Below are 27,715 nucleotides of genomic sequence, written 5' to 3' on the forward strand. Positions count from 1 at the left end.
CTCGAAAATTCGGCACTCTGGAATTCCAGGGCTTGAGGGAGGTGAATTTGGGGTTGGGTTGGGTTTGAATGGGACAGAAAGCGAGGCTGAGGGATAATCCAGTGCCAAAAGGACAAGCAGCAAATAAAGACCATTGCGAAAAGCTCCTGTTCCGTTTCAGAGCATGCAGCCTGAGCAGCCAGTTTCTTTTGTGGTTTTATTCTGCCACTCTTCCCCATTTTCTTCTTTATTTTATTTACAGATCCAGTATCTATAAAGGGCTTGGGACGTGCAAATCGCCCTTCAAGTGCCATGCACTGCTGTTTTATTTTTACAGCTCGAGAAGAATGCAGAGCCATCCCTCTTACAGGCAATGTGCTTTTAGATTGAAATAACTCCCCATTTTACAGGCAGTTTTGGAGTCGACAAGAGTCTTTAAAATCATACTTGTGACTGAAAACACTGTAAAGCACATAAAAATATGATACCATGCCAAGCAGCAGCTCAAATTGCCATTACCAAAAGTCATTTTTAAGACCATTAAAAAGCACTGGATGAGTCAAGAAAAGCTGCAATATCTTCAGGAATGCTTTCAAAAGTTGATTAAACCTGCTTTTATCCATTCCTATGCCCCCAGCATTCAAGTTTCATCTTATTTTCAATATTTGTTGGAATTACATTTTGCCTATTAAGCCTGTGATGAATTTAAGACAGAAGCCTCATAGAGGAGGATGAAAAATTTCTAATATTGGAAATTAAACTGATTCCTGCTCCTATAAGCAAATTTTAAATTAAATTTTGACTGCTGTAGTACCAGTAGTAAAAGCAACTTGGGAAAAAAAGCAGTTGTAGATACTCCTAACCTTTCATATTGTTGGAATTTCTTTAAAATCAAGTAAATTGGCATTTATTAACTGAAACATGAGGCAAGCCAATAATATTTAGCCTTGTGCTGTTTCTAAAGGATAAATTTGTCGGCTTGAGGCTTTAGGTTAAATATTGAAGTTGGCAATTCTATTTAATAATCAGATTTCTCATCCTGCCCTGAAGAATTTCTCCTCTTTCAGTCCAGCCTTCCATAGTCCACAACACAGAAAAACCTCAGTTTGTGTTTCACAGGACCCATGGAGATGAGCTGAGGTGGGGGAAAGGAGCACCAAAAGTCATTTTTAAACTAAATTTAGGGAAAAACCGTCATGGAATTGTGATATACACACAGGAATATTATTATTTTCAAAAACAGATGTCAATTTTTAGGGTATTTCAATACCATGTGAATACCATTGAATGTATTTTTGAGAAGGTGGTTTGGGTGACTTCCTTTAAAAAGCAGCACTTCATAAATGAGGGTAGAAAATAATTACACAGATGTGAAACCTCTAACTTTGGGGCTTTAAAATTCTAACCCACATCCCCTCACCTTAAAAATTAGCAGCATCCACGTGTTATTAAAAAAAAAAAATCAAGTTGTCAGTGTTTGGTATAACAAATAATTTTGCTCCTCTGAAGTCACCACTCCCAGGCTATAAATATTCCAATTATTCCAGAACTTTCCCCGTGGTGCCAATCTCCAGCAGGTAAGCCAGGAAAACAGGCACTAATTGAGCTGCCACTCCTTGGATTGTTTGTGTTCCAGGGAATTAAACACCAATTTGGGGAGATTTCCATAGTGTGCCTATAAATAGCTTTCTCCTGGTATCTCTAATGAAGGCAGTGTTGATCAACATTTAATTTAATCAGGACCTCAAGCTTTGCCATCCCAAGTCATCTCCTTGCCTTGAAAGACACTCAAGTCCCTCTGCTCCTCAAATTCTCCCTCAGACTCTGCTAAAGATATCCACACAAACAAATTTCCACAAGTGCATCTTCATTACAACTATTACATTTCCCCCTTCTTTCACCCAAAATGCGACCCAGTTCTGGAGGGACATGTCCCACAGTCGTGGGGCTCTGAATTATCCACCTCCAGCCAAGGAATTCTCCTTCCCATCCTGGCAGGAATTATCCACCTCCAACCAAGGAATTCTCCATCCCATCCTGGCAGGAATTATCCACCTCCAACCAAGGAATTCTCCATCCCATCCTGGCAGGAATTATCCACCTCCAGCCAAGGAATTTTCCATCCCATCCTGGCAGGAATTATCCACCTCCAACCAAGGAATTCTCCATCCCAACTCAGCAGGAATTATCCACGTCCAACCAAGGAATTCTCCACCCCATCCTGGCAGGAATTATCCACCTCCAACCAAGGAATTCCCCATCCCATCCCGGCAGGAATCACCATCTGTGCCACTGAGGACTCACCTGGGTGTTTCAAGGATGGATTTTGATGCTGTGTCTTAACTAAGCCATGATTTAATTCCCACAGGCTGCTGTGCTTTGGAAAGGCTTACATATTTTAAGTATCCAACATCAGCAACCAGAAAAGCCCCAGATTTTGTTTTTAAGCCCATTTCCAAGCAGACGTGAAGCAGCAGAACCCAGGAAATGGAATGGAATGAACTTCCTGCTTCCTGGGGCTTCACAAAGTGACCTTGTTTTGCACAGAGGATGCTGACAAAAACTTGGGGATGGAACAGTCACTCGGCCAAGGACCCGGAAAGTGCTACCCTTCCAGCCTGGGTGTGAAGTGCAGGAGCAAAACAGGCTCCAAAGTCACAGGCAGAAGGTCCTTTCCTGTCCTCAGAAAAGGTGAAGGCACCCAGGACATTGTGCAGCTCCTGAGTCACTGCAGTTTGCATGTCCCTCAGCCACAAAAACGCAGTGTGATGAGACTTCACAGGAAGTGTCATCCCTGGAAGAGTCTGCTAATGAATGATGGTCCAATGGACTCAATAATTGAAGCCTGGGCTGCTTTCTGACCATCCTGGAGCCAGCCTGTGTCTAAACAGCCCGAGTTAATTAGAAAAGCAACGAGGACTTCAGTGCTGAAGAGCTGCGGAGAATTATTTGTGGCTCTCCTGGTGAGCTGAATGCTTTGGAGAGCTCATTTGTTGAGCAAAAAACAAGGCTATCTTAGTTCTATAATTAAAATTGCTCCCCATCTGCAATGTCTTACAGGGGATGTGCTTTGGCTTCCTGTCCCGCAGTTTATGACTCATGTTTTCAGGGAAATTCTACAACAAAACACCTCCCAGTTTGCAAAAAATCCCAAACCGAACCGACCCAAACTAAACAAAAAAAAAAAAAAAACCAGAAAAAGGATGAGGAAGGAGAAAGGTGGAATACAAAGTCAATACTTTATTCAAAATTTATTTTTGAAAAAGTTGGTCTTTATAAAGATTTTGTCTTTAATAACATTGTGGAAATGAAGTCTTTGTGTGGCTCATCTGCTGCCTGAAACCTTTATCATCAACCAACTGAGAAATTGCACATAGGGAGTCGCTGGATTTCTGCTCCATTGGAAAAGACATTTCATATCCCTGGCAATATTGACTCCAAAGCCTGAAAATATTTACTTCTCCATTTTTACCTCCTTAGAAAATACTTTCAAAAAGAAACACCTTCCAGGATGTCCTGATTGCCATCAAAATCTCTCTTGTCTGAGTTGAAAGCATGGAAAAAACATCATTCCCTAAAGGGCAGTAGTGGAGTCCCCATGGCTGGAGGTGTCCAAGGAAGGCCTGGAGGAGCCCTCAGTGCTCTGGGCTGGGGACAAGGTGGGCATCAGGCATAGGTTGGTCTGGGAGGGGTGCTAAAACCTCAAAGACTCTATAAAATAGCAAAAAAAAATCATAAATACTGCTCCTGGTGCTGGCAAAAATAGCTGAACATTTTGTGTTCATTCACCCATGTACATTAATGTTAGTTTAATTTACCTCTGTAAATTAACATAACATGCAATTCAGCTCCTTGTTTCAAAGAGAATCCATTTTTTAAAATTAATAATAAAAAATAATAAAAAGAGGATATTTGCTGATAGAAATGAAGACTGATCATTTCTACAACTGCGCTCGGTGTTTTGGCTCCTATGGAAAATGGGAAGTGCCACAGGAATCTCAGCCTCTGCCCATCAGTGATCCTTCCAAGGACCTGAGGACACCCAAACCCTTCTCCAAGCAGCAGCTGACTGGAAAGGACAGGATTAACAGGAATCCTTTCCAGGTCAGTCCAATCCAGGTGCAAATCCAGGGAAGTCTGACATCAACAAGGATGGGCAGCAAAAACAATGTGTTTTTTCTCAGTCATAAAAATTGTAATTTATAAAAATACACAAATAATTTGGACCCATGGGCTACACAAAAGCCACCAGCAGGAGGACAGAAGTGATACCTAAAGCTGGGCTCAGTTTCATTTCTAACAGCTGGAAATCCAAGGATTCAGGGCAGCTTTTAAATCCTCCCTGTAAGGTTTTCCCCCCTGAGATAGCACTGGGAATAATCCTGCAGATGCGACAGCAATTGCACGGGTATTTCTGTAGGATTTAAACTCTTCTTACCGTCTAGTAATGCCCAAACTCTTCCCCTGCTAATCCCATTCAGTTTCTGAAGCCCTATTTTTTGATTTTATCTCCTCCACAGCCAGTGATAAAGAGGAGCACACCTGACATGGAGCTCCTCGGCCTCTGCTCCAGCTCCAGGCTGGCTGAAACGGAGAGCTTGATTAATTTTGTATTAGCCAGCTGCACAATTGGAAATAAATCCCAAGCCATTGATTGCACGGCAAGAACAAGCAGATAAGGTATTTTCTTTGCAGACCTCCAGTACTTAATTATACAAAGGTTCTACCCACAGGGATGGTGAGAACAGAGCTGAGCACAGCTCTGGGAGTCCTTTGTTGTTTTCTAGGTGTGATTGTTCACATTCTTTAAGTTTTAAATTAGGTGCTGGCTTTTGTCAGGGGCAAGATTCTGGGTTTAATTCTGGATAAAGAAGAAACTCTAGTAATTTATCTGAAACCATTCACAATTTGCCTTCCCCTGGCAGCTTGTTCATCAGTATTGTAATTAGCAGACAGCAGTAGGGTCAGTAATTATGTGGATCTGTGGGAAGAGTTTGGCTATCAAGCAATTCAAGGATATTTAAGACACATTGGTAGCACCACATTTCTTGGAGCACTCAGATGATGTTAATCACCATCTCCTGAGCAGAATAAAAGCACCAGGGCCTGGAAACCCAAGTGCTTAGCCCCTGAGCTGGCAAACCACTGCCTGTGCCACTGTCCCCAGCGCTTTTCTTACCCAAACAGATCAGATGGGAGATCTGAGGATCACTTGACTGGAGCAGCATCGCAGAGGCAAGCTGCTGTGGCATCTTGATTAGCTCCATTTGATTATGCCTTCTTAATTGCTCGTTAAATGAAAAATAATCTCGCTTTCCTGCAGGTTGGGCACTGGAGGTTTGAGAGATAGGGCCCATTCTGTGAATTACAGTCTCACCCTTTACTGGTTTTCTGGGGTTGTTTTTTTCCTTTTGGAAATCATAAAAGAAAATGTACTTGAACATCATTTCTATTTGAACATCCCATATATCTTCTCTTTTCTAACATATGCAACTGTAGGAAATTTTCCCAGCCTTGAATTTATTTCCAAAGCAGCCATCAATCACTCCAAGATGTTATTTTGCTGCCTTTGTTGATAGAGATTTTGTTTACAGTTTCTCCTTCACTGAAACGCCACATTCTATAAGATCTGTTTCTTATGAGGCACTCACAAAGTACCTTTGTCCTGATAGGAAATCCATCCCTGCTCAATTAAATGGGGCATCAGCAAATCCTGTGCAGCACAGTGGGACAGAGTGGGAAGAAGAGGCTTTTGTTTGATGGATGGTTTGGGAGCATTAACTTGGAGTTCTCTGTATATTTTCTATGAATATAACAACAATAAAAAAAAACCCCACAAAAACAAAACCACCAAAAAAGATTTTAAAAAACCCTCAAAGCATTGAAGAATCTGTTTCCTTTGTGTTTCTGTGTGTAACAGCAGAGTAACTGCACAGAACTGTAGAAAAAATCTGAGTTAAAAGGGACTTTAAAAAGTCCCACCCCTGCCATGGCAGGGACACCTCCCACTGTCCCAGGCTGCTCCAAGCCCCAGTGTTCAACCTGGCCTTGGACACTGCCAGGGATCCAGGGGCAGCCACAGCTTCTCTGGGCACCCTGTGCCAGGGCCTGCCCACCCTGCCAGGGAGCAACTTCTTCCCAATATCCCATCTCTCCCTGCCCTCCTCCAGCTTAAGGCCATTCCCTCTTGTCCTGTCACTCCACATCCTCACAAAAAGTCTCTCTCCAGGAAATGCTTTTTTTGTTTTCTGTTTAGCACAAAATCCTTCAAATTGTCAGAAGGTTACAAAGAACTCTGCCCAGGTTTGTGCAATAATTTTGCAATAAAAAGCAGTAAAGGGAAACTTGGAAGGATTAAAAAAGAGCCACTGAAGAAAGGGCAGAGCTGAAGTTTTTGACTTGTGGACATGAAATTTCACTTTCTAAACAAAACAGAAGCACATTGAGCTTAATAATAGTGAAGGTGAAAGGATCCCAACCATTTTATGGAACAAAAAGTTGGAGGAGTCAAGACATTTTGACAAAGAGTAAAATCTCTTAAGAGTAAAATCTCTTAAGAGTAGTAAAATAAAACAGCAGGAAAATCCATCATTTCTTTGTAAGAAGATAGGAAAATATAAGTTAAACGCCATAAACTTTCATCCAGCACCGTAACATGGAAGAAAAACCACCCCACTTTCTTCTCTTTGATTTTTTTTTCCAGGAAGTTTTTTCCAAATTTCCTGTGATTTTGCAGTAATCCTTTTTGTGCTGTGTTATTTGAAATTGAATCAAAAGTCCCCAGCCACTCCTCGAGAAACACAATCAGGCTGCACTGGCCACATGGTTGCAGAGAAAAGCAACACCAAGCAGCACCAGAAACCTTGGTTTGAGCTAAAACCAGCTGGGGGAATCAAATTAAATATTTAAATGAGGGAAGCCTGAGTTGTTTAGCACTCTATGTTTCCCTTTAGGACAATCCCTAGAACTTGTCTTGCTGCCTTTTAGGACAAGTTCCCCCAAACAAGTCCCTTCAAACAGCTCTGCTTAGAAATAAGGTTTGAAATTATGCCTTGTCAGGTCAAACCATCCAATCTATTTATATATCCTTAAAGGGCAGGAACAGGATTATATCAAATCCATGACATCCCAAAACAAGAGGAGAACCCCTCCTTGTCAGTGCAATTGAGGGAATACAAACAGCACATCTGAGCAAATGAAGAGGAAAAAGAATCATTTGTTTTTCCCATGAGAAACACGGAGTAGGATTTGCCCTGGTGTAAGGGACAAAGACATAAAATATTTTGTGTTATGTAAATATTGAGGGCAAAATCAGCACCAGCTTAAAAATCAGAGACTAAAACTAAGATATTATGGTAGAGGATAAAGAAATATCTGCCAAGGCAGGAGCTGCCCAGGGAGCTTTGCAGTCCCCATGACTGCAGGTGTCCAAGGAAGGCCTGGAGGTGGCACTGAGTGCTCTGGGCTGGGGACAAGGTGGGCTCCAGTGCCAGGTTTAGAGGTCCTTTCCAGCCAAAGTAATTCTGGGAGTCCATGGTTCCCTGCTCTGAACATTTAAAGATGCCCAAGAGTTTGCAGTTCCTTGAACTTCAACCCCATTGAGATATTCCTGAAATGAGAAGTGATCATGGAGCACCATGAAATTCCCAAAAGGGAACTGAAAGGGCATTGGAGGCAAACCCAAACTCCCACCACAACCCCCTCCTGTGAAAGTCAGATTTCCAGGCTAATTCAGACTAGAACTGAGCCTTCAGTGGCACAGAAATCCCATTTATCTCGACTCCAACTGAAGAGCAGTTTCTCTCCTTGCTTCCTTCCTACCTCCTCAACCCTTCCTGCTGCAGTCATGTTTAACAAGGTGCAGCAGGATAATTTGGCATTATTTAAACATTTGATTTCTGCCTCCATATATCAGCCATTCATCTCCCTGCCAATTTAAAACTCTCCATGCCTCAATACACTGCCTAATAAATACTGCAAAGCACAGAGGGTTTTTTTTCCCTTACCTTTTTTTCCAACCTAACCCAAAAGTTTTCTTTTCACCAAGTAAGAGAAAAGAAAAAAAGGAAAGAGAAAGAGAGAGGAAAAGGGAGAGGGAGAAAGAGAAAAATTAAAAAAGAAAAAAGAAGAAAATAATTCTCTTCCAAAAGGGATTCTCCAGAAAAGATGAGAGAGAAGGCGTTAGTGATCACACCTGGGCATTCAAAAACGACAGCAATATTTGTGGGAAAGGTGTGGAGAGAGTTTGGTTTGAGGTTTTTTGGGCGTTTTTAGGTTCAAATCCCCAGATATTTCCTCACGTTTTGATCAAGCTGAAGTTCCTGGGCCTTGTTTTAAACAACAAACAGATTCAAGCAGAGCAACGGGGAGGCAGTTCCTGCCACAGTTTGTCAACACGTGACAGGCTCATAGAAGCATTCAGAAAATAAATTCTTCGTGCTAGACTGGGACAAGGAGAAATGAGAAAGAGATTTGGAAAGTAACGTGACAGAAAGGGGACAGCAGGTAAAGAAAGGATTCCTGACCTTCCATGTCACCAAGACACAGGAATTCTGTGTTTCCAAACTATTGCTACAAATAAAATATAGCCAATAAAAATAAAAAGTGAGCAGGCAACAGAAATTACTGGTGGAGTATGAGATGAAGGACATGACACTGGGGCAGATTTTCTATGCTGCCCATTGTAGCATCTCTCTTAGCTCTTTGAAAGTCGAACTAGTTTAATTACTGCCCTTCAAACACAATTTCAAAGCCTGATTTCCTCCCAAGTTAAAATATTTACATTTCAGGGCTTCCTCATAAACATAAAGAAACAGAGTCCATTTGTATAAGCTGCCTTAGCACCGAATCTAAACCTAAAATCTAGTGGGCCTACTGAGCTGCAAATGTGTTTCTGCTCAAGAAAAACCCAGAAAGGAAAGGTTGTGGCCTTCAAAGTCTTCATGCTACGTAGAACAGATGCAAAATGTCTTCATGACTGAGAAATAAACTAGAAAGTTCATGACTGGAGAGCTTTGTTGGGGAATAAACCACACAGTTCATGACTGAAGAGCTGCAGTGGCTCTGCTCACACACACACTCCATGGCTGTAAACCAACACACAAATGCACAGACACAGTGGGTGATGATTTTTAGTTCAGGCCTAAAATTATCCCTGGAGTTAGAGCTGCAAGGCCCAAAGTCTGAGAGACTTTTCTGGAGGGCACAAAGGGTGATCCAGGCCAGGTCCCTCTCAGCTGGGCTCCTCTGGAGGCTGAGCAGCCCCAGCTCCCTCAGCCCTTCCTGGGCACTGAGGTGCTGCAGGCCTTCCTCATCTTGGTAGCAGGAAGAACTCAGGAGTGCAGTACCTGGAAGAGGCTCATTCCTTGCCAGATCCCACAGTCTGGTGGAACCCAGGATTTCCTCCTTCTCCAGAAGCAGCTTCCTGCCTCATCCTTCCCTCCCAGCCATGCGGAGATCCCAGGTCACTCAGTCCCTTCTGCCAGGACTACAATCTGCACAGTAACAGAGCTGAACCTCGTTTCAATGCCCCTATTTCATGAGTAACTCTCTTCTCACCAAAGGGAAACTCATCTCCTGCCACCTCAAAGCGCTGCTGGTGGCACTCAGAGCCATTTTGAAGGACTAGACCCTTCAGAGGAACTTATGGCTCCACTCCAGCTGCACAGCATCAAGGGGAGCTCTTTGCCCTGCAGGATCAACTGCAGAGCTCCCAACCAGATGCACCAAGTCCCCATAAAACAATGATTCCTGTTCCCAAGAACAGAGACTTGCCCTCAGACAGGAACCTGGTGGCATTTCTCTGCTCTCCCTGGATCTGTGCAGTACAGGGCTCTGGGAATGATCAATGAGCTCCTCAAATATGCATTTTCCCCAGTTAATTTCCTGCCCAACAGGAATAGATCTAGATCTGGAACTATTTTATTTCTAAAATAGCCTCTTAAGGTGATTTGTAAGGCCCCTTTCGTGATTCCATTTTTGTAGCAGAAGACTGTTAGATTGAAAAAAAGACAGTAGCTAATAGAGGGGGCCTTGAAAAACAGGGGAAGGGGTTTGGGGCTGAACAGTCCTGGTGGCACAAGTGAACTGTTGTGGTTTTGACAGGGAAAAAACCCTTTTTAAAAAAGTCATTCCCCATTCAGGATAGTTGGCAAAGTCCATTTCAATGGTTCTTGTGACATTCTGATAAAAAACATCCATCTGCTTAACACTTAGGAAATGAAAGCCATCCTTGGATGAGCAAATCTTCTGATTAGCCTTGGTTTTATTTTGTGAGACTTCGTTTCAGAATGGAACAAAACCACTGAGCCAGCAGCGAGATCCAAATTCCACAGTGCAGGTGTCCATGGCTCATCTCTTGTTCCACAGTCAGGCAGAAAGGAAGCAAAAGGAAGGAAATGAGTCTGAAACCAGAAGATTGGAAGAACTGCAGTGATCAGTCCACATGGAGTTGAAAAAAACCAACATTAGATAATCAAGAGAGCATTCCTCCTTTGTCATACATCCCAACAGAAATACTTCCAGCATCCTGTGTGCATCTCCTCTGGGATAAACAAATATTATTCCTCAAGTGAGTCAGAAGGGATGATTTCATGGAACAACTCCAGGAGATTTCATCTTCTAGAAATCCTCATCCCAGCATTCTGGTTGGACTCGCTGCTCTTGAAGGTCTTTTCCAACCAAAATGATCCTTTGATTCCACTGGTCCCACCCCAAACACAAGTGGGACTCGAGGATGGATATTTTTGGGGTGGGACAGGGTGGTGGAATGCGGGGACAGGTGACATCAGCCCAGCCCTCCCTCTCCTGCCCCTGGAGAACCCCTCAAACACAGCCCAAACTTGCATTTACAAGATAACAAAACGGCCAGACTGGGCTCATCTCTGAGAAGATGAATTCAGGATTTTTGTTGGAATTCTTGTTCTACAGCTAAAAATCCTCAGGAGAAACATAAGGGACTTCAACTCTTCATTCATGTATAAAAAAGTGCTAAACAGCTTGAGGTTAAAAAGCAGCCCGCCAAAAAATCCTCAAAAACCCTTCAAAGATTCCATGGGATGAAACAAATCCCCACAATTCACAACCCCTTTATACAACCTCTGAAAATCCCAGGAAGAGATCCATTGCAAATTTTGTGGGTGGACCTTTGCATTTGCTCTTGGTTTTTAAAAGGGATCAGAAGGATTTTTGCCTTTTTTTCATCTTTTAAGAGAAAGAAGAAATTATTGGTCTCCCTCCTACCCCAAGCTCACATCTGTATCTTCACAAAAGGTATGGACTCAATCTAAATGCTTTCATTAAATCTCTTAATTGGCAAATAATTGCTGCTGGGTTGGTTTGGTCTGCCATAAAAGTACACACAGAGAGTTTTGAATTCAGCAGCTTTCTCTGCTGACCAAAAATTGCCGCTAAATTGTTTCTTCGAGTCATAGACATTGGATTAGAAAGAAAAAAGGAAGAAATTTGATCCTGTGCTTCCACCTTCCTCCTCCCTGATTCTTTTAGCCTCGGAGTTTGCCTCTGAATTCAATAGAGGAGCAGTGGAAAAATAAAAGAGATTTTAGCTGACCTAATTTCATATATTGCACAGCTACAAGTGACATTCCCACTTTTACTTAAGCTAAAAGATGATAAAAAAAAAAAATAAATCACACCTTCGCAGCATTTCTCCTGTTTGGAAGAGAGACAACAGGAACTGTAAAACCAGATCTCTTTCTTTCAAAAAATCCAAACCCAGATCTCTTTCTTCCAGAAAACCAAACCAAAAATACACACAATATTCCCCATCCCCACTCAAGCCTAAGATTTATTCTGGTGCCCCACAGGATTGAACAAAAGGATCCCAGTGTGAAATAACTGGAATGAAACACTGAATGGGCTCATCAACAGTAAATTAGGACTGATGGGATGGCTTTGTAACAAAAGAATTACAAAAGAATTTTTAATAATTAGGGGATGTTTTTTAAGACAAAAGGACTACAGTAGATGGGAAGTGCTTGAATTTTATCAGGAGCAGATGGGAGCCTGGGGAAACTTCCTACTGAAGTCTAGGAAAAAAAGCAGCCTGAGCTTTTCCAAGGCAGTCCTGGATGAAGTTACTTTGGGACATCTTTAATTGCTGGGGCTGGGGAGGATCTGGTGACTCAGGAGGTCAAGGAAAACCAGGGGAAATAAAGAATAATGAGCTAATGGAGCAAAATGCAGCAAGAAGAGCAGGAAACTGAGGCAACATCCACAGCTCCCACCAGAAAAATGGAGATGTGCATGCTGGGTGCAAAGAAACAGCCCAGAATTTCAGCCAGAGCTGATTTTTTATTAATTTGTGTTTCTTATTCTGCTGTTCTAAGAACTACACTGGTTGGAAATGGCAACTGCCAGAAGAACACATCTTTTCTATGTTTTATTTCAGGTTACAAATTCTGTTCCTGCCCAGGGGAACTCCATCAGGCCCAGGCCTGAGCAGAGTTTTCTATTTAGCTGCAAGAAACAGATTTCCAAGGAATTATTCCTGGAAGCATTGCCTCATTAGCTGGGTGCCATTTGCTGAGTCACCAGTCCCCCACCTTGGCTTAAATCCATTTCCAACTCATTTTTCCTCTGTTACACCACAGTGGAATTTATCCAAAGGGCTTTTAGCTCACATTGCCCTTTCTGACCACAGTGTGGGGAAGGAAGTCAGCTCAGTTTGTATCAGGGTGCTGCATGTTCCTCAAGAAACAGCATTTCTCTGGAAATTCCTCTGGAAAAGCAACAGGATTTTGGCTACTGGCAGCAAATTGATACCCATTAAAAGAAAGTTCCCCTATTCAGGTCATGTAAGAGAACATTACCAAGGATTAAATCAAGTGTGGGTTCTGTGATTAATACATTGGCACAAGCCAGGCTAAAACAAATCCACTCCCAAATTATGTTTAGAACCCTTTGAAGGAAGGGAATTGCTGTGTTTATTCAGTTGCATGACACTGTCATTAAAGAGTGGTGGTCCTGCCCTTCCTCCAAATCACCTGGAAGAAAAAGGGTTCTGGACACTCTTGGGGTAAGGACCTGGAGATGAGAATTTGTCACACAAATACAAAGGAACAGAAATGGAAACCTGAGGAATCCCTTTTTCCCCTCAGGAGATCCAACTGTCCCTGTGCTGCCTGAGCCATCTGTGCTTTGCACACTAAGTGTCATTCACACCTAACTAGGATTGGCTCCTCAACCAAAAATCCCCATTTTCCTCTGCTCAAAGATGCCTCCTTGGAGAGATGTGATGCTGCCAGCATGAGCATGAATAAAAATCCCACTGAGAAGTGTTGCTGGATTTTCTTAGCTCCCCTGAGTGTTCTCCACAGTCCCATAATCCTGCTTGTCTTCCCACAATTATTCCCACTGCTCTCCCATGTCCACAGGCCATTCCAGTGCCTCTCCTCCATCCAAGCCAGCATTTTCCTCCTCAAACCACCACCACCAAGGTCAACCTGATGGCCCCGCTCCTCCACTGCAATTAATGATTAAAAAGCCAGTTAATTGGAGCCCAGTGCAGAGCAAAAATGTGAAATAGGAGCAGCTTGTCCACTTCAGTGTCAGCAGTGACAGTGATTATGACAGGGTGTAAAAATGGAGAAAATTAAATTAATGCTGCCTTGTACGTTGTGGGCATCAAATAGAATGTGGAGTTGGGCTGGGGGGTGGAAGGGAATAAAAGGACATTTGGAGAGCAATTAGGAGAGCAAGAAAAAGAGACTTTCAACTCGATAGCAAAAAACAAAGCACGATTCAAGCAGGAGTGAAGGCTTCCCATGAAAGCAAAACTACTTGACTTCCTAACTGACAAAACAGAGGTTTCTAAACCCAAATCCAGCTGCCAAAGTCATAAATTTGTACAATTAGAGCTCTACCCACACATAGTGCCATGGATAATGAGCAACTTCTCTGCAGACATGCTGAAACCACACTCAGTTTTCACTTATCCCTCTCATTATTCCCAAGAGTATTTGGGAGCAACTCTGACAGATTTTGCCCTTCAACGTTGTTAAATTGTTCAAAAGAATAAACCCTAATCAATTATCCAGGGCTGTAATTTTTAATTACCAGCGATCGCTGGCAGGACACATTTCTGCTGTCTTTTAATGAAATTCAACCAAGATGCTCCCAGGAGGAACATGAGCTACTGGTGCCATGTTTCAGGGTTCCTGAGGTCTTGTTTCCCTAGAAAACCCTAGAAAAAACCTCAAGAAAAAATCCCAGTGTGGATTTTTTCCGAAGCTTTTGGTTATTAACGATTCTCTTAAACTCCCTTTCCAGCCAGAACTGATTTACAAACAAAGTAAAATTTGTCAAAAGTTAAAGCTTGTACAACAAATAAGACAAAACCAATTTTTGATGCTCGAGCCCAACACTGAATAATCACAACTGAAGACTTTTATCTTGCCAGGTAAATCAACAGCTTTGGAAAAATCCAATTTCCAGAGGATGCTGAAGCCATGAAACACAAAACACACCCAGAGCTTTCTTCCTTGTAACCTCTTTTCCTACCACATTGTAATAATTCTGGGGTTGAAAAAAGCACTCCCATGAAATTCCAGAGGCATCCCAACCCTCCCCCAGCTGCACCCTTACCTTCATCATTCTGGGCCTGAGCCCCTGGCAGGACAGCAGCGAGTGCTGTCCCCACAGTGAGCCATTTCCAGAGACCAAGCTGCTGGACCATTTTCCGTCAAACTTCACTCAAGGCACAGCTGCGGAAAAAGAAATTTCAGATTTTTGTTACTCAACCTGCACAAAGCTGAGCCACTGCAAAATATTTCCCAGGTAAGCACAGAGGGGATGTGCAGTCTAGGAGAGCATGGCATTGTTTCAGCCTTAAAAATAAATAAAATAACGAAGGAGAGCCCCATTAGCATTAATCAAGATGTGTGCTCTCATTAACTCGATGACTGTGCATGCACAGCCCTCCACGTCAGGAAAACGCAAGGTTCTGCCTTAAATCAGCTCTGATTTCCATGATTTTCCTGCAATAAAGGATTTCTGTTGTCCTTCCTGCTTTCAAGCACTTTGGAGAAGAAGAGTAGCAGAGAAATTGCACTGATTAAAATGAGGGTGTCACTGCAAAAGGCTGGAGGGACCCAGGACTCAGAGACATCACCCAGGAAAAATGGGATTTTTCCCTGAGGAAGGCCTTTTAAAGGAGACAGGCTGTTGGGTTGTGTGCAGGAAAAGGGAAAAAACACCACCACGCCAAAAAATCCCCTACAACCACAAAATAAAATTTAAAAAATAATAAAAATGAGAAACAAACAAACAAACAAGAATAAACCACACCATAAAAAACCACCCTCCCAAAAAAAACCCACAAAACCCAAAAACTCAAAACAAACTCCCCCCAAAAAACAACAAAAAACTCTAAATAAAAAGCCACGCCCCCAAAAAACCAAACATAAAATGAGCAAAAAAAGCCAAAAAACCCAAAAAAACAACCAACCAACCAACCAAAAAAAAAAACCCAAACCAAACAAAAGAACCCCAAACAAAGCAAGAAAACTCCCCCAAAATCAGGAGAATCAACTGGCCAAGGCAGGTGTGGCTGAACTCCAGAGCATATCTGGAGTGTGGAACATTAGAAAGTTACCAAAAGCTCTGGTTTGTGGCTCCAATAAAAAGAATTAGCACATTTCTGTAGCCCAGAACTGAATGACTGAAAAACATTCCTTCAAATTCCAAAAGATTGCGATAAATACAGTGACAGGAGAATAGACTGGACAGAGACTTTCAGCAATACAAACCAAGTTATTGTGTAAAGAAAAAGCTGTACTAATTAAAAATCAAACCACCTGGCAAAACAGTTGCATGCCAAGAGTTTTGGAGGCAAACCTGTCAGTTTTTTCCACAGGATAAGGAAAGCAAGCAGGGAAATGCAATAAACCAGACTGAGTGGCCCATATCTCCTTAAGTATTTAAAGTTCCTAGGTGGTTGATAAGGTATATTATATATAAATATATTTAGTTTGCTTCCAGGACAGCTCACATGGGTGGGATCTCCAGGACCTCAGAGGTTTTTCCCAAATTTAATGATTGCATCCTGTCATTTCTGAGGCTCCCTCAGAGAGCTCCTTTTCCCTTTGCAAAAGCCATGGATTGCAGGTGACTTTATTGGATTTTAATACCAACATTCCAGAAAAAAAAAGCAGCAGCAAAAGCATTTCAAATTCTTCACTGCACTTGCTGCTCCACTTCCTAAAGGAATTGTTATCCCCATGTGCCAGGAGACCAGAATTGCTCAAAAGGGCTTTTTCCCTCCCTTCTCCATCCCAAAATGGATTGGATTTGATTCCTGTCATCCAAATTTCCATTTAGCCAGTCTGGAATTTGCAACAGCACCTTCAAAAAAACAAACAAAAAAAGACTTTTCTGGGGATATATTCCTGCTGCCTACTTGGAAATCAAGGCTGAGTGTGTCTCCACAAGGCCCACAAGGATTCCAATTAAACATCCCCATCAGACCCCCTGGGAATTTTGGGGATGGGAACTTCTCAGCATTTCACCACTTTTTCCTCCCGAGTTAACAAAAGTTCCTGAAGGACTGGGCTCAGCTGCTTTACCACTTGGAGCAGTGTTGTTCCATTAGGTGGCATTTGCTTCCAACCTTTTCACCTCAAATCCCAGAAAACAGAAGTTCAGGAGGCTCCTGGTGCCTCCAGGTCAGCCTGAGAAAAATCCCATCCCAATCCAGACTTGAGGTGTTAGCAGACCTAAAAAGAGCTGCACAAACTCACTGCAGAGGCCTCTGATATTTGATTTTACAACCTTGAAAAAACAAAATAAAACCCCAGCTCTCCAATCACGATGTTCTATTTTAGAAAGTTATTCAGAGCTCAGCTGACACCCTTGAGTGGAGTCTGCTCCTGAGAGATTTTCAGGACGGAATCTTGACAGATTTATTTTGGATTTTGATGAAATGTCAAGTTAAACCACAAGGATAGCAACACTGCTGCTCCCAGAATAAGCAGCTCTCTATGCAACTGGAATACAACAGAAGAAGAATCCTGGTTTTTCCTTCCATTCGTACTAAAAAAAAACCCATCAAAAAACCAAAAAAACAAAAAAACAAACCCCAAACCCCCAAAACCCAACCAAACAAATAAAACCTCTGAAAAACCAGGCGTATGAAGTACAGAAAATGAGAACGTTAAGTTCAAATGACTCAGCTAACTCAGAAATAGCTCAGAACAAATCACAATTTCCCACAGTGCCAAAAGGTTGACAACCTGTAAGAAAGAAGGTTGAACTCCAGCCAGGGCAAGGGACAACTATGAACTGATGAGAGAAGGAAGATCTGGAAAGTAAAAACATACCAAATGTCTGCAAGACTCAGCATTTTCCTGGGAAATATTCTGATATTAAATTTTAAGAGAGGATAAATACGAATTTTAAAAACACTCATTTCTGTGTGTGCAATTATTATTTACATAACCAGCCTGAGCTCCCTCAAGCATCAGGAGTGACACATTTTGCTTAGTGGGGATGCTCTTTGCACCCAACCATTGTGATAAATCTTTTGAAGTATTTATTTTTTAAAGGTTGATGCAACTGAATTGCATTAACACAGCAAAAAAATTACAGTGGACTGTTTTTTTATAAGGTTCATAGTTATTACTGATCAGCTGAACTCTCTTTAAAATTGCAGACACAAAATAAGAAGTGCAAATGTTTATTCTGGAGACCTGTGCCATAATAAATCAGAAATGTCACTAAAACAGCAGGGAAAAGCCTCTTAGAGAAGGCAAAAAGGAGAGGAACTTGCTTTAGAGTCTGACAACATTCCTAGCTTGGTTAAAGCTTCAGTTCATAAAAAACTTTGTCCCAAATGCTTGATTTTTGTTACCCAAACAATTCTGGTGAACTACCAGCAGGAGGAGAAAAACTTCTCACAGATGCTTTAACCCCAGAACAGACACACACCAAAACCCCCAAACTCTGCTTTGCCTCACCATGCTGTTCAACCCTGAAGTCACTTCAGCTGGCACCATGAATTCCCATGGAGTTCATCATATTCCTACAGAATTCATAATATCTGAAATAAAATTCCCCTGGAATTGATATCCATGAATCCCAAAAGTGTCTTGGGGGGGATTAGTTCTGATGAGCAGCTCCTGAGTGCCTCTCACTGGGGTGCACCTCCTGAGCACATCTGCTGGGAAGTTCCTGTGCTGGAAAACAGCCTCACCTGGGGCTTCATCCCAAAAAAAAAACCCAATTCCAGCTCAGGGATCACCTCTGGCACTTTGGGACATCCTGGAAGGCTGAAGATCATCCCACACAGTCCCTCCATGCCCATTCCCAGATCCTATCTCACAGGCCCCTCCAACCAGGAGAAAAGCCAGGCAAGGAAGACTTCACCTTCAAATTAAAACTAGTTCTGGCTCTGATTGACCTGCAAGTGTGACTAACTCTGTGCTCAAGTCAAGCATCTGCTGAACTGCCTTCCTCAAGAATTCTTCAAGCATAAGCAAATATCTGGCTGTGTGGTGCTATGGGGAATAATTTACAGTGCAAATCCAGCCCTTTCTCCAGCTTGGGATGTTCCAAAATCCAAACACTACTCCAGGTTTTATTTCACTGACACTTCTCGAGCACTTCACACGTGAGTACTTCAGCCTGTGGACTCCTGGGTTTCCTCAATCATGTTAAAGAGCTCTCATGCTCTGGGATTGGCACAGCTGACTTATACTTGCTCATTCTCCTCTGCTTGGATAAAACCTTTCAGGAACGTGAAGATTTTTAGGATCTAATTTCAAGATCAAACCTGCTCCCACCTCCATTCCCCTTTTCCCAGCTGCTGGATCTGTTCCACAGAAATAAACACATGAAAAAAGAGGAACACTGATTCTGCATTCCTGTCCCTTGTCCTGGTGTTATCAAGCTCTGGAGTTTTTAGCCTTTCTTGGAGGCAGCATTTTTAGGAAGTAAAGACACAAGAACAAGAAAACAATTAGGACCATTATTTCTATGAGGATTTTCCACTTCTGCCAGCAGAACATCCAGAAAGTATGATTTTAAAGGATTAAAACTATGTAATGCTGCTCATTCCTTCTGAAAAGAGGAGACAGGTAAGTAGATGGAAAGTTTGCATGGAGAAAAATCAACTCAACTCACAAAAACAGAAAAGAGAGAAAAGAGCCTTATGGGATAACTGAGGAAGGGAGAGCAAAGCACTTTTGTTTCCTGCTTCTGTCACTGGTGGTGATGTGATTATTTCTTGTATTTTTAACAAGTAACACAGTTATTGGATGGATTAACAGCCTTACAAGTCTTCAGCATTCATTCCTGTCCACAGGCCCCATCTTTTAACTCATTATGGATTGATTTATTCTCTTCCCCAACCCCTCTGTATGGACTCCACCTAAAAAAATATCATTTTCCAAGAAAGTTTTGAGTCACAAAAGAAGTTGTATGGCTGGACAGTGCTCATTTGAAACTCCTGCTGTGCAAATGGTGCCTCCAGAAAGAGGAGAGAGCAAAGATACCCTAAACCCTGAGCATAGAGCCAGCAGACCTCAGCTGAAAATTCCCATTAACATCAAGAGATTAAAAGAAATACAACCCACATTAGTCAGGAGTGGCTCGGTTAGCTCTTCAATAACCTTTGTCTTCACAGAATCTGCACACAGAGCTGAAGTTACACATTAAAGTGTTAATAATGAAAATATAATTCGATATAAAAGCCCAAAGATCAGTTTCATTGCTTTTACTGCAAGACAGGTATTGGATTTCATCCCAAAAACCTCTCCATTTCTCCCTCACCAGAGCCAATTTCTCTCCAAGGATCCTTCCCTGGGATTACATACCACAGAGGAGAGAATCCAAGGGGTAAAAATCTCTCTGACACCAGGAAATATTTTGTCAGGAGCCCCTCTGAGTGCTCCTTGCAGGACACCAGGAACTGTCTCCACATGTCATGGCTGAAAAACTGACTGCTGGTGTAAAAATGGAAACATCCCAAAGTAAAACAGGACTTCAAACATGTCCCAGATTAATGAGCTTAATTCATTTTTGTGAAGAAAATTACATTTTCTCAAGTAGAATTCACATGCTGCCTCTTTGCTTTGCTTCGGCGATTTTTATTTGAATTTTGTAAAAATAAGTACACTGGACTCGTCAGTTTTCTAGAAAATGAGTGTTTCTACTCATTCTACACTCCCAAGAAATCCCAAATATTCCCTCTCCCACCAGTGCCCACCAGCTATTAACCCCCAGCAATCCAGAGACACAATTCCCTTGTGGCTTTTACCCTCAGCAGAGCCCATCCTAAATTAAACCATTTCCCAGGAATTCAGGCTTCTCTTCTAGAAAAGAGCAGGGAATCAAAAGTTTCATCTTCCTCAAGTCCTCGGTGCATTATCAGTGTGTCATTATCATTCTGTACTTGAATCACAGATTATTTATTTCAACCTCTCCCACAGCTCAGCGGATTTCCTGGGAAGCCTCCTCAGCCTGGACAGAAGGATTTCCTGTGCTCCTCTGCTCCCCAAGCTTGCCCAGATCTGCCACCACATCTCTCAAGTCTCAAGCACTCTCTCCCTCCTCCACTCCATGTTTTTCCTTCTAAGGATTTTGGGGGGATCTTACCCTTAAAATCCCTTCTTGTCACTTCTTGATAGACGCTAAGAACATCATTGACGTGATTATGGGTTTTGATTATGCTTGGGTTGATATCTGAGCTTGTGGGCCGGGAGGGAAAGGAGGCAGTTGAGACTTTACTCCCATTTTGACAATTTTAAAGAGCTTCACAAAGCTGGAATCACTTCCCTTCACACAGGGTGCCCAGAGGAGCTGTGGCTGCCCCTGGATCCCTGGAGGTGTCCACGGCCAGGCTGGACAGGGCTTGGAGAAGCCTGGGATAGTGGAAGGTGTCCTTTAACCAACCCAAACCATTCCATGATTTATCCATCTCCATCTCACTATTCTACCTTCTGAATCCCCTCATCCCTCTAGCTGCTTGTCAGCCTTCTGGCAATCACAGAAATCCCATAAATCCATCTCCTGGACCTCTGTTTCTCCAGATACCCTCACACCTCAGTGCTGCATCATCAGCTCCTGCTCCAGTATCTCCTTGGTCACATATCCGGCAAGAAATGGCTTCCGAGGAACAGGAGAGAGAGGAAGGTGGGATGTTACAATTCACTGTGGAGACAGGAAAATGACAGATGACTTGGGAGAAGTGCAAGCAGAAGGTTTTCAAGTGGTTCCTGGATGCCACAGGGAGCTGTTTCCAGGCTGGAGGGAGGCTACACGTGCCAGGGATTGCTGCCTTGGAAACCAAGAATGGTTTGGGTTGGCAGGGGCTTCGCAGATCATCTCATCCATACTTCATCCATGGGCAGGGACAGCTGCTCCTCCCTGCTCAGGCCCTGGTGAGCTGAACCAACTCAGCCCAAAAAGTCACCTCTAGTTCAACTCAGTCCTGGGTGTGAATCCCAGAGTGGTTTGGGATGTAAGGGACCTTAAATCCCACCCAGTGCCACCCCTGCCATGGCAGGGACACCTTCCACTGTCCCAGGCTGCTCCAAGCCCCAGTGTCCAACCTGGCCTTGGACACTGCCAGGGATCCAGGGGCAGCCACAGCTTCTCTGGGCACCCTGTGCCAGGGTCTGCCCACCCTGCCAGGGAACAATTCCTTCCCAATATCCCATCCATCCCTGCCCTCTGGCACTGGGAAGCCACTCCCTGTGTCCTGTGTCTCCATCCCTTGTCCCAAGTCTCTCTCCATCTTTCCTTCAGGCCCTGCAAGGCCACAATGAGGTCACCCCAGAGCTTCTCCTCTCCAGGCTGAACAATCCCAGCTCTCCCAGCCTTTCCTCCCAGCAGAGCTGCTCCATCCCTCTGCTCATCCTGGTGCCTCCTCTGCACTCTCTCCAGCAGCTCCAGGTCCCTCCTGTGCTGGGGCAGCTCTGCAGGTCTCTGGGGTCTCAGCTGAGCACAGGGGCAGATTCCCCCCTGCCCTGCTGCCCACACTGGGCCTCAGCCTGGGATTGGGTTAAGAAACAGGGAAATGCAGAGAAATCCAGGGAAAAGCACTGCACCTCAGCCCTACGTTGTGCAACAGAGACAATTCCACACCATCACAAGCAAATCTGAGGTGGATGGAATGGCCAGGAGGGAAGTAATAAACAAAAACCTCAATCCTACATTTCAACTGACTCCAGCAGAATTCCTGAGTGTAAATGCAGCACATACCTCGGAATGGATTAAGCAGTGTTGCTGGACTCAAGACATCCAGTTGTTTATTTTAATACTTTACTCATAGGGCCTGTGCTGGTGGTCATTTCTAGAAGAAGATCAGCCAAAATGGGTTTCCAAATGTTTAAACCACTACTGAGATACCCAAGTAACAATAAGATCCTTGAAGGAAATCCAAGAATACCACCAAACCCAGAGCTTTAACAACCCAGCAATAACACATCACTCAGAGGAATGGTTTCAAACAGGGCTGTGCTCAAATTTCAAAAGCTGTCAGAGTAAATAAGATTGTTTCACCAATTTCCTGTAACATCTCATAAAGGAAAGAAACAGCCTTGTTTTCTGACAGCCTTGAAATGAACAGCACCCTCACAGCCACACGAGGTCATAGGTTTTGTCTTGGCTGAGGCCAGATGGGGGAGAATGGGCAAAAGCAAACGAGGAAATGCACTTGGAGGTTCAGGAAATGACAGCCCCTACACGTCCTGAGAGCATTGTCCCCCTCCTCTGCTCACTTTTCATCATCCTACTTGATATTTTCATTGGTGCTGAGCTGACATTTCCATGAATTCCATTAAACTCTTGGTTTTTAGGAGACTTTAGGTTGAGCTGCTGAAGCTGAATAGGCTGGAAGCAGCCAGCACAGGGTGACACTCAGTGACCAACCCATGGCACAAGAGAGGCACCACATTCCTGCCAGGAATCACAAGTTCAGGCATCAGAGCTGAACCTCTGAGTATGGAAAGGGACTTTGGATAAGGGATGGAGGAACAGGAGGAGGTAGAATGGCTTTCAACTGAAGGAGAGCAGGGTTACATGGGATATTGGGAAGGAATTGTTCCCTGGGAGAGTGGGGAGGCCCTGGAATGGAATTCTTAGAGAAGCTGTGGCTGCCCCTGGATCCCTGGAAGCATCCAAGGCCAGGTTGGAGCCACCTGGGATAGTGGAAGGTGTCCCTGCCCTGGGACTGGATAGGCTTTAAGGTCTTTCCCACCCAAAGCATCCTGGGATTCAGTGAAAATAAACCAAGCTTCATAAATGAGGGAAGAGACCTGTCTGACCTGCAGTGATAGAACCTGGCCCAAGGTGGAGCAGCAGAGACCTCGGGATAAAAATCCCTGCCAGTCAGACAAGGACATGGAGCAGAGGGAACTGAGGCATTCAGGGGCAAGGAAAACATAGAAGGCAAAGTTCCTGATGGACAGCTGGGCTATGGATTTCCTCTCCCATGGCAAGTCCATCTTGGAAGCTGCTCTGTCCACAACACTTCCAGAGGGAATTTCACCACCAAGGCCCTGGCAGCAAGATCATAACAACAAAATTCCAAGAAACATCCATTCTCAAGATAAAATGAGAAGATAAAATCCGTTTTCATTCAGCATCAGAAGAGATCCCTTTCAACCAGGCATGTATTCCATGGGATTGGCAGCAGGCCTTGGGATTAGGGGTACTTTGAATTTCCTCCCTCAGTTTTTGTGGCTGTTGTCCCAAAATGTGTAAAGAGAGGTGGGAGACAGAGGAAAGCACCCGTGGGGTGTGAGGTTGGCTGTCCAAGATGAAAGGCTGAACTGTGGGAAACCCCATTTTCATGCTATTCAGCTGTAAAAACAATAGAAACCTAAAAGCTTAGAGGGCAGATGAGCTGGCCCACACACCCTCTGGCTGCTGGGTGGGGAGGGAAGGTGTCAGAGCATGGAATTCAGTGCCAGGTGAAAGTCTGCCAGCTCCAGAGCTCAGCCCTGGCTACAAACAGAGCTGTCAGCAGCTCTGCGAGGAGATAAATGCATTTACTACCTGGGCAGCTCGGGAAAGAAATCTTCATTTGGATAAAAAGGCACGCTGGGACAACTAAGATATTCATGGATGCAGAGAGGGACTGGGAATTTGTCAGCTTTGCAGCTATTTTCCCCTCCGAGAAGGCAGCACGGGAGTGGCTGTGGGGACTGAGCTGAAGTAAACAAAATGCTGGGGAGCATTAGGAGGCAGAGGAAGAGATCCTAAATTCTAGTGACATTGTCAGGGACAATAGGAAACCCCTGGAGCATTGAACAAAGGGTTTGCTGCCATCCTTTCACAAAGAGACACCAGGGAAGGACAAAGGCTCAGGAAGGACACTGGGGGACCTTGCACTGCTCTGTCAAACACAACAAAAAACCCCAAAAGACCAAGCCCCACCTCAGAAATCCGACTGGTTAGGGTTGGAATGGACCTTAATGGCCATCGAGTTCCACCTCCCACTGTCCCAGGCTGTTCCAAGCCCTAATGTCCAACCTGGCCTTGGACACTGTCAGGGATCCAGGGACAGCCACAGCTTCTCTGGGAATTCCATCCCAGCCCCTGCCCACCCTCCCCAGGAACAATTCCGTCCCAATATCCCAGCTGTCCCTGCCCTCTGGCAATTTAACATGGAAAAGGAAGATTCCCAAGGATTAGTTACTGCAAGAAAGAGATGTTACAGACATCAAATGAAATCTCTATCAGCAAAGCTGCTGTAGCAACAAATTTTTCTTATGACACTGTAATATTTCTGTCCTAGAGGAATACAGACAGGAATAAAAGCAAGAATACACACAAAGAAATCTTTCTCATGCACACCAAACACTGGGGCTTGTTCAGGACGTCATCAGGACAGAGAAAACACTCCAGTCCCAGTTGTTACCTCTCCAAACAACAACAGATATAATTATGCAGATTCAAACAAGGACATTCTGTGCCTCAGGGCTTTGGCAAGCTGCCTGCAGGAGCCACGGGGGAACCCCCAGGTAGTGCTGTGCACCTCACCTCAGGTAAGGTTCAGGGACACATTCCTGTCTCAAAAACATGCAGAGAATCAGAGGAGTATCTGCTGAACTGAAGAGATTAATGGCTTAATTCAGTTGCTAATTCATGTTTGATTTTCCCCCCCAGCTGTGTGATAGAAATTGAGTAAAACCTGTAAAAGCCCATAAATGAAGTGTGAGTTTCCTCACACTTTTCTACACTTGTTCCAAGCTGAAGAAACTGCCTGGAGAAAGAAATTTCCTTAATGTACTCTGAATTTTACTCTTTTTCCGTCACTTTGATCCTCAGCACACAACAGAGAACAGGGAAGGTTTTGCACCTGAGCATAAGGCAGGCAGGTTTGGGGAAACTGGGGCTTCAATCCAGCTGTTCCAACAAAATCCTGACTCAAAATGTGACAGCACACCCCAGGGGGGACCTTGTGGCTCTGCACAACTCTTGCCAGGAGGGGACAGCCGGGGGGTCAGGCTGTGCTCCCAGGGAACAGGGACAGGACAAGGGGAAACAGCCTCAGGCTGGGCCAGGGGAGGCTCAGCTTGGACAGCAGCAGGAATTTCTGCATGGAAAGGGTGCTCAGGCCTTGGCAGGGGCTGCCCAGGGAGCTTTGCAGTCCCCATGCCTGCAGGTGTCCAAGGAAGGCCTGGAGGTGGCACTGAGTGCTCTGGGCTGGGGACAAGGTGGGCATCGGGCACAGCTGGGACTCCATGGGCTGGGAGGGCTTTTCCAGCCTCAATAACTCTGGGATATGTTACTGCAGTGACAAGGGCCTTTTCCTGGAGCTGCCTCCTCACACCTTCTCATCACTCACACCACTGATGTGAAGCATTGCCTCCCATGGGCGAAAACTGGGGGGAAGAAATCTCTTTCAAGACCAAATATGCTGATAACAATAAGATGCTCAGCCTTGGAGGGAAGCCATCGAAATCAAGGCAAAATCTGTAGAGAGGCCTTTGGGAAATGATCCAAACTAGGATCCAGCCAGAAGCAGTGCCACTTGTCCCCAGGACACTGTCTGAGGTGGCACAATGAAGAACATCAGTCATGACATCAGTGCTGCTCAACAGCCTCAACCCCAGCCTGAAGTTGAAATTTTCAGTGCTTTGTCATGAATTGCATCTTGAGGGAATCAGATGGTTTGAAACTTGGTAGGAACAGATTTTTTAGGTCCTACAGGATTATGTGCCAGGATTTTGGTTTCGTGCCACCCTGCTTTGAAAGGTCGAGGGGGAAAGGAAGGAATCAAAGTAAGAATGTGTCGCTGTTGAGTCGCAAGCAGAGAAAGAAGACTCGGATTCTCAGTGTGGCATAAAAAAGAGAGCTTTTATTATTCAATTCCAACTTATATAGATTTTTCAGAGGTCACCCAGATTGGTCAGTTCGAAGCCTCCCCCTAGGCCTGATTGGCCAGGCCTGAACTGTCCACATCCGAGAAACTGTTTTTAATAACACCCAAACTTCATCTTTGTTTATAAAACACAGGAAGAAAAGAGAAAAAGTTCCCATGAGAAAAGTCTGTGCTAGCCACAAGAACGAGAGCAAGGCTTGAAGAAAAGTGAGAAAAGGTCAAGAGAAGCCAGCTTTGGCTAAACCTCCTTAGAGGCCATTTGGACTGGACACCTACTGGGCTGGGAGGGCAGCAACTCTTCAAAACAGCCCCAGATTTAACCTGGAACAAGATCTGGATTACCCTGGAACAACTTCCTCTTTTAGGAGTAAAATCCTGGTGTTTCTGTTTCGTGCCCTTCAACGTAAGTCTTGTTTTGAAACAAACCCAAACAGGGAAAGGTTTTTGTCCAACCGAATGCTGCAATTTTTACCACATTTATGACTTTTAATCATAAGACATCTTAAGTCTTCTACAGGAGGTGGTAGAGGAAAGCCCATCACAACCCCCACCATTTTATAATGGAAAACCAGAGGAAATCCATCCATGTCACACAGCTGCTCGTTGGAACCGTGCTCCACTTCAGTGTCATTGCAATTGCTTAAAAAAATAATTTGAGATTGAACTATTCTTTAAAACATGCATTTCCAAATTTGTCCTTTTTTGTCCCAAGTTCTCTCCAAACATACATATTCTTCAAAGTCTGCTGGAGAGCAGACTGTCCAGTATGGAAAATATCACCCAAAAATGTTAACCAGTACTTGAATAAAAGTATTCTGCTCAGGATATTTTACCAGCTCCGCTCCAAATTGGAAGTTTAACGAGATAGAGAATTTTCTAATTCGTCAGGAGCACAAAATGACCCAACTGCTCTATTTCTTAGTGTCTGCCCCAGATTTCTTTTCAGCTCAAATTAATAATTATCCTTCTAAATTAATAAATTCTACTTCAAAATTCTTGAAAGGAGGAAGTGGTGCTCAAAGAGTTTGGATTTCAGGGTTAATATTTTGCGTCCCATAAGAGAATTATAGAATTATACAATGAGTTGGGAAAGAGCTTTGAGATCATCGAATTCCAACCTCCTGCCGTGGGCAGGGACACCAGGTTTTCAGTCACTGCAAATCCAGAATTGGGCCCCGGCAAGGAACAAGCAAAATCACTCTCCAAGAATATTTATGGGGTACAAAATCCCACAAATTAAAACTTTGCTGGATAATACAGAGGAGCTCAAGCGCACTAAGGTTTCCCAACATTATTTGCTGAATTCATCACATCTCCCCTCCATTTCTCACCAGAACACCAAATCTTCGTTCCACCTGTACAAACTGAAATCAATTCATATTCATTCCT

General features: G+C 43.8%; 1 protein-coding gene across 6 annotated transcripts in view; it reads right to left on the reverse strand.

Moving 5' to 3' along the window:
• The window catches only part of PCDH15 (protocadherin related 15), a 497,507-nt gene that overhangs the window by 172,377 nt on the left and 297,415 nt on the right, over positions 1-27,715 (reverse strand). For all 6 annotated transcript variants that reach the window (XM_085064475.1, XM_085064474.1, XM_085064476.1 and 3 more), the window contains one exon: positions 14,584-14,702. In XM_085064475.1, the coding sequence (XP_084920601.1) occupies positions 14,584-14,674 (91 nt within the window). In that variant the 5' untranslated portion in view covers positions 14,675-14,702. The remainder of the gene's footprint in view (positions 1-14,583; positions 14,703-27,715) is intronic.

Source organism: Lichenostomus cassidix, chromosome 6 (genome assembly GCF_008360975.1).
Source record: "Lichenostomus cassidix isolate B80296 chromosome 6, HeHo_3.0, whole genome shotgun sequence".
NCBI classification, from domain to species: domain Eukaryota; kingdom Metazoa; phylum Chordata; class Aves; order Passeriformes; family Meliphagidae; genus Lichenostomus; species Lichenostomus cassidix.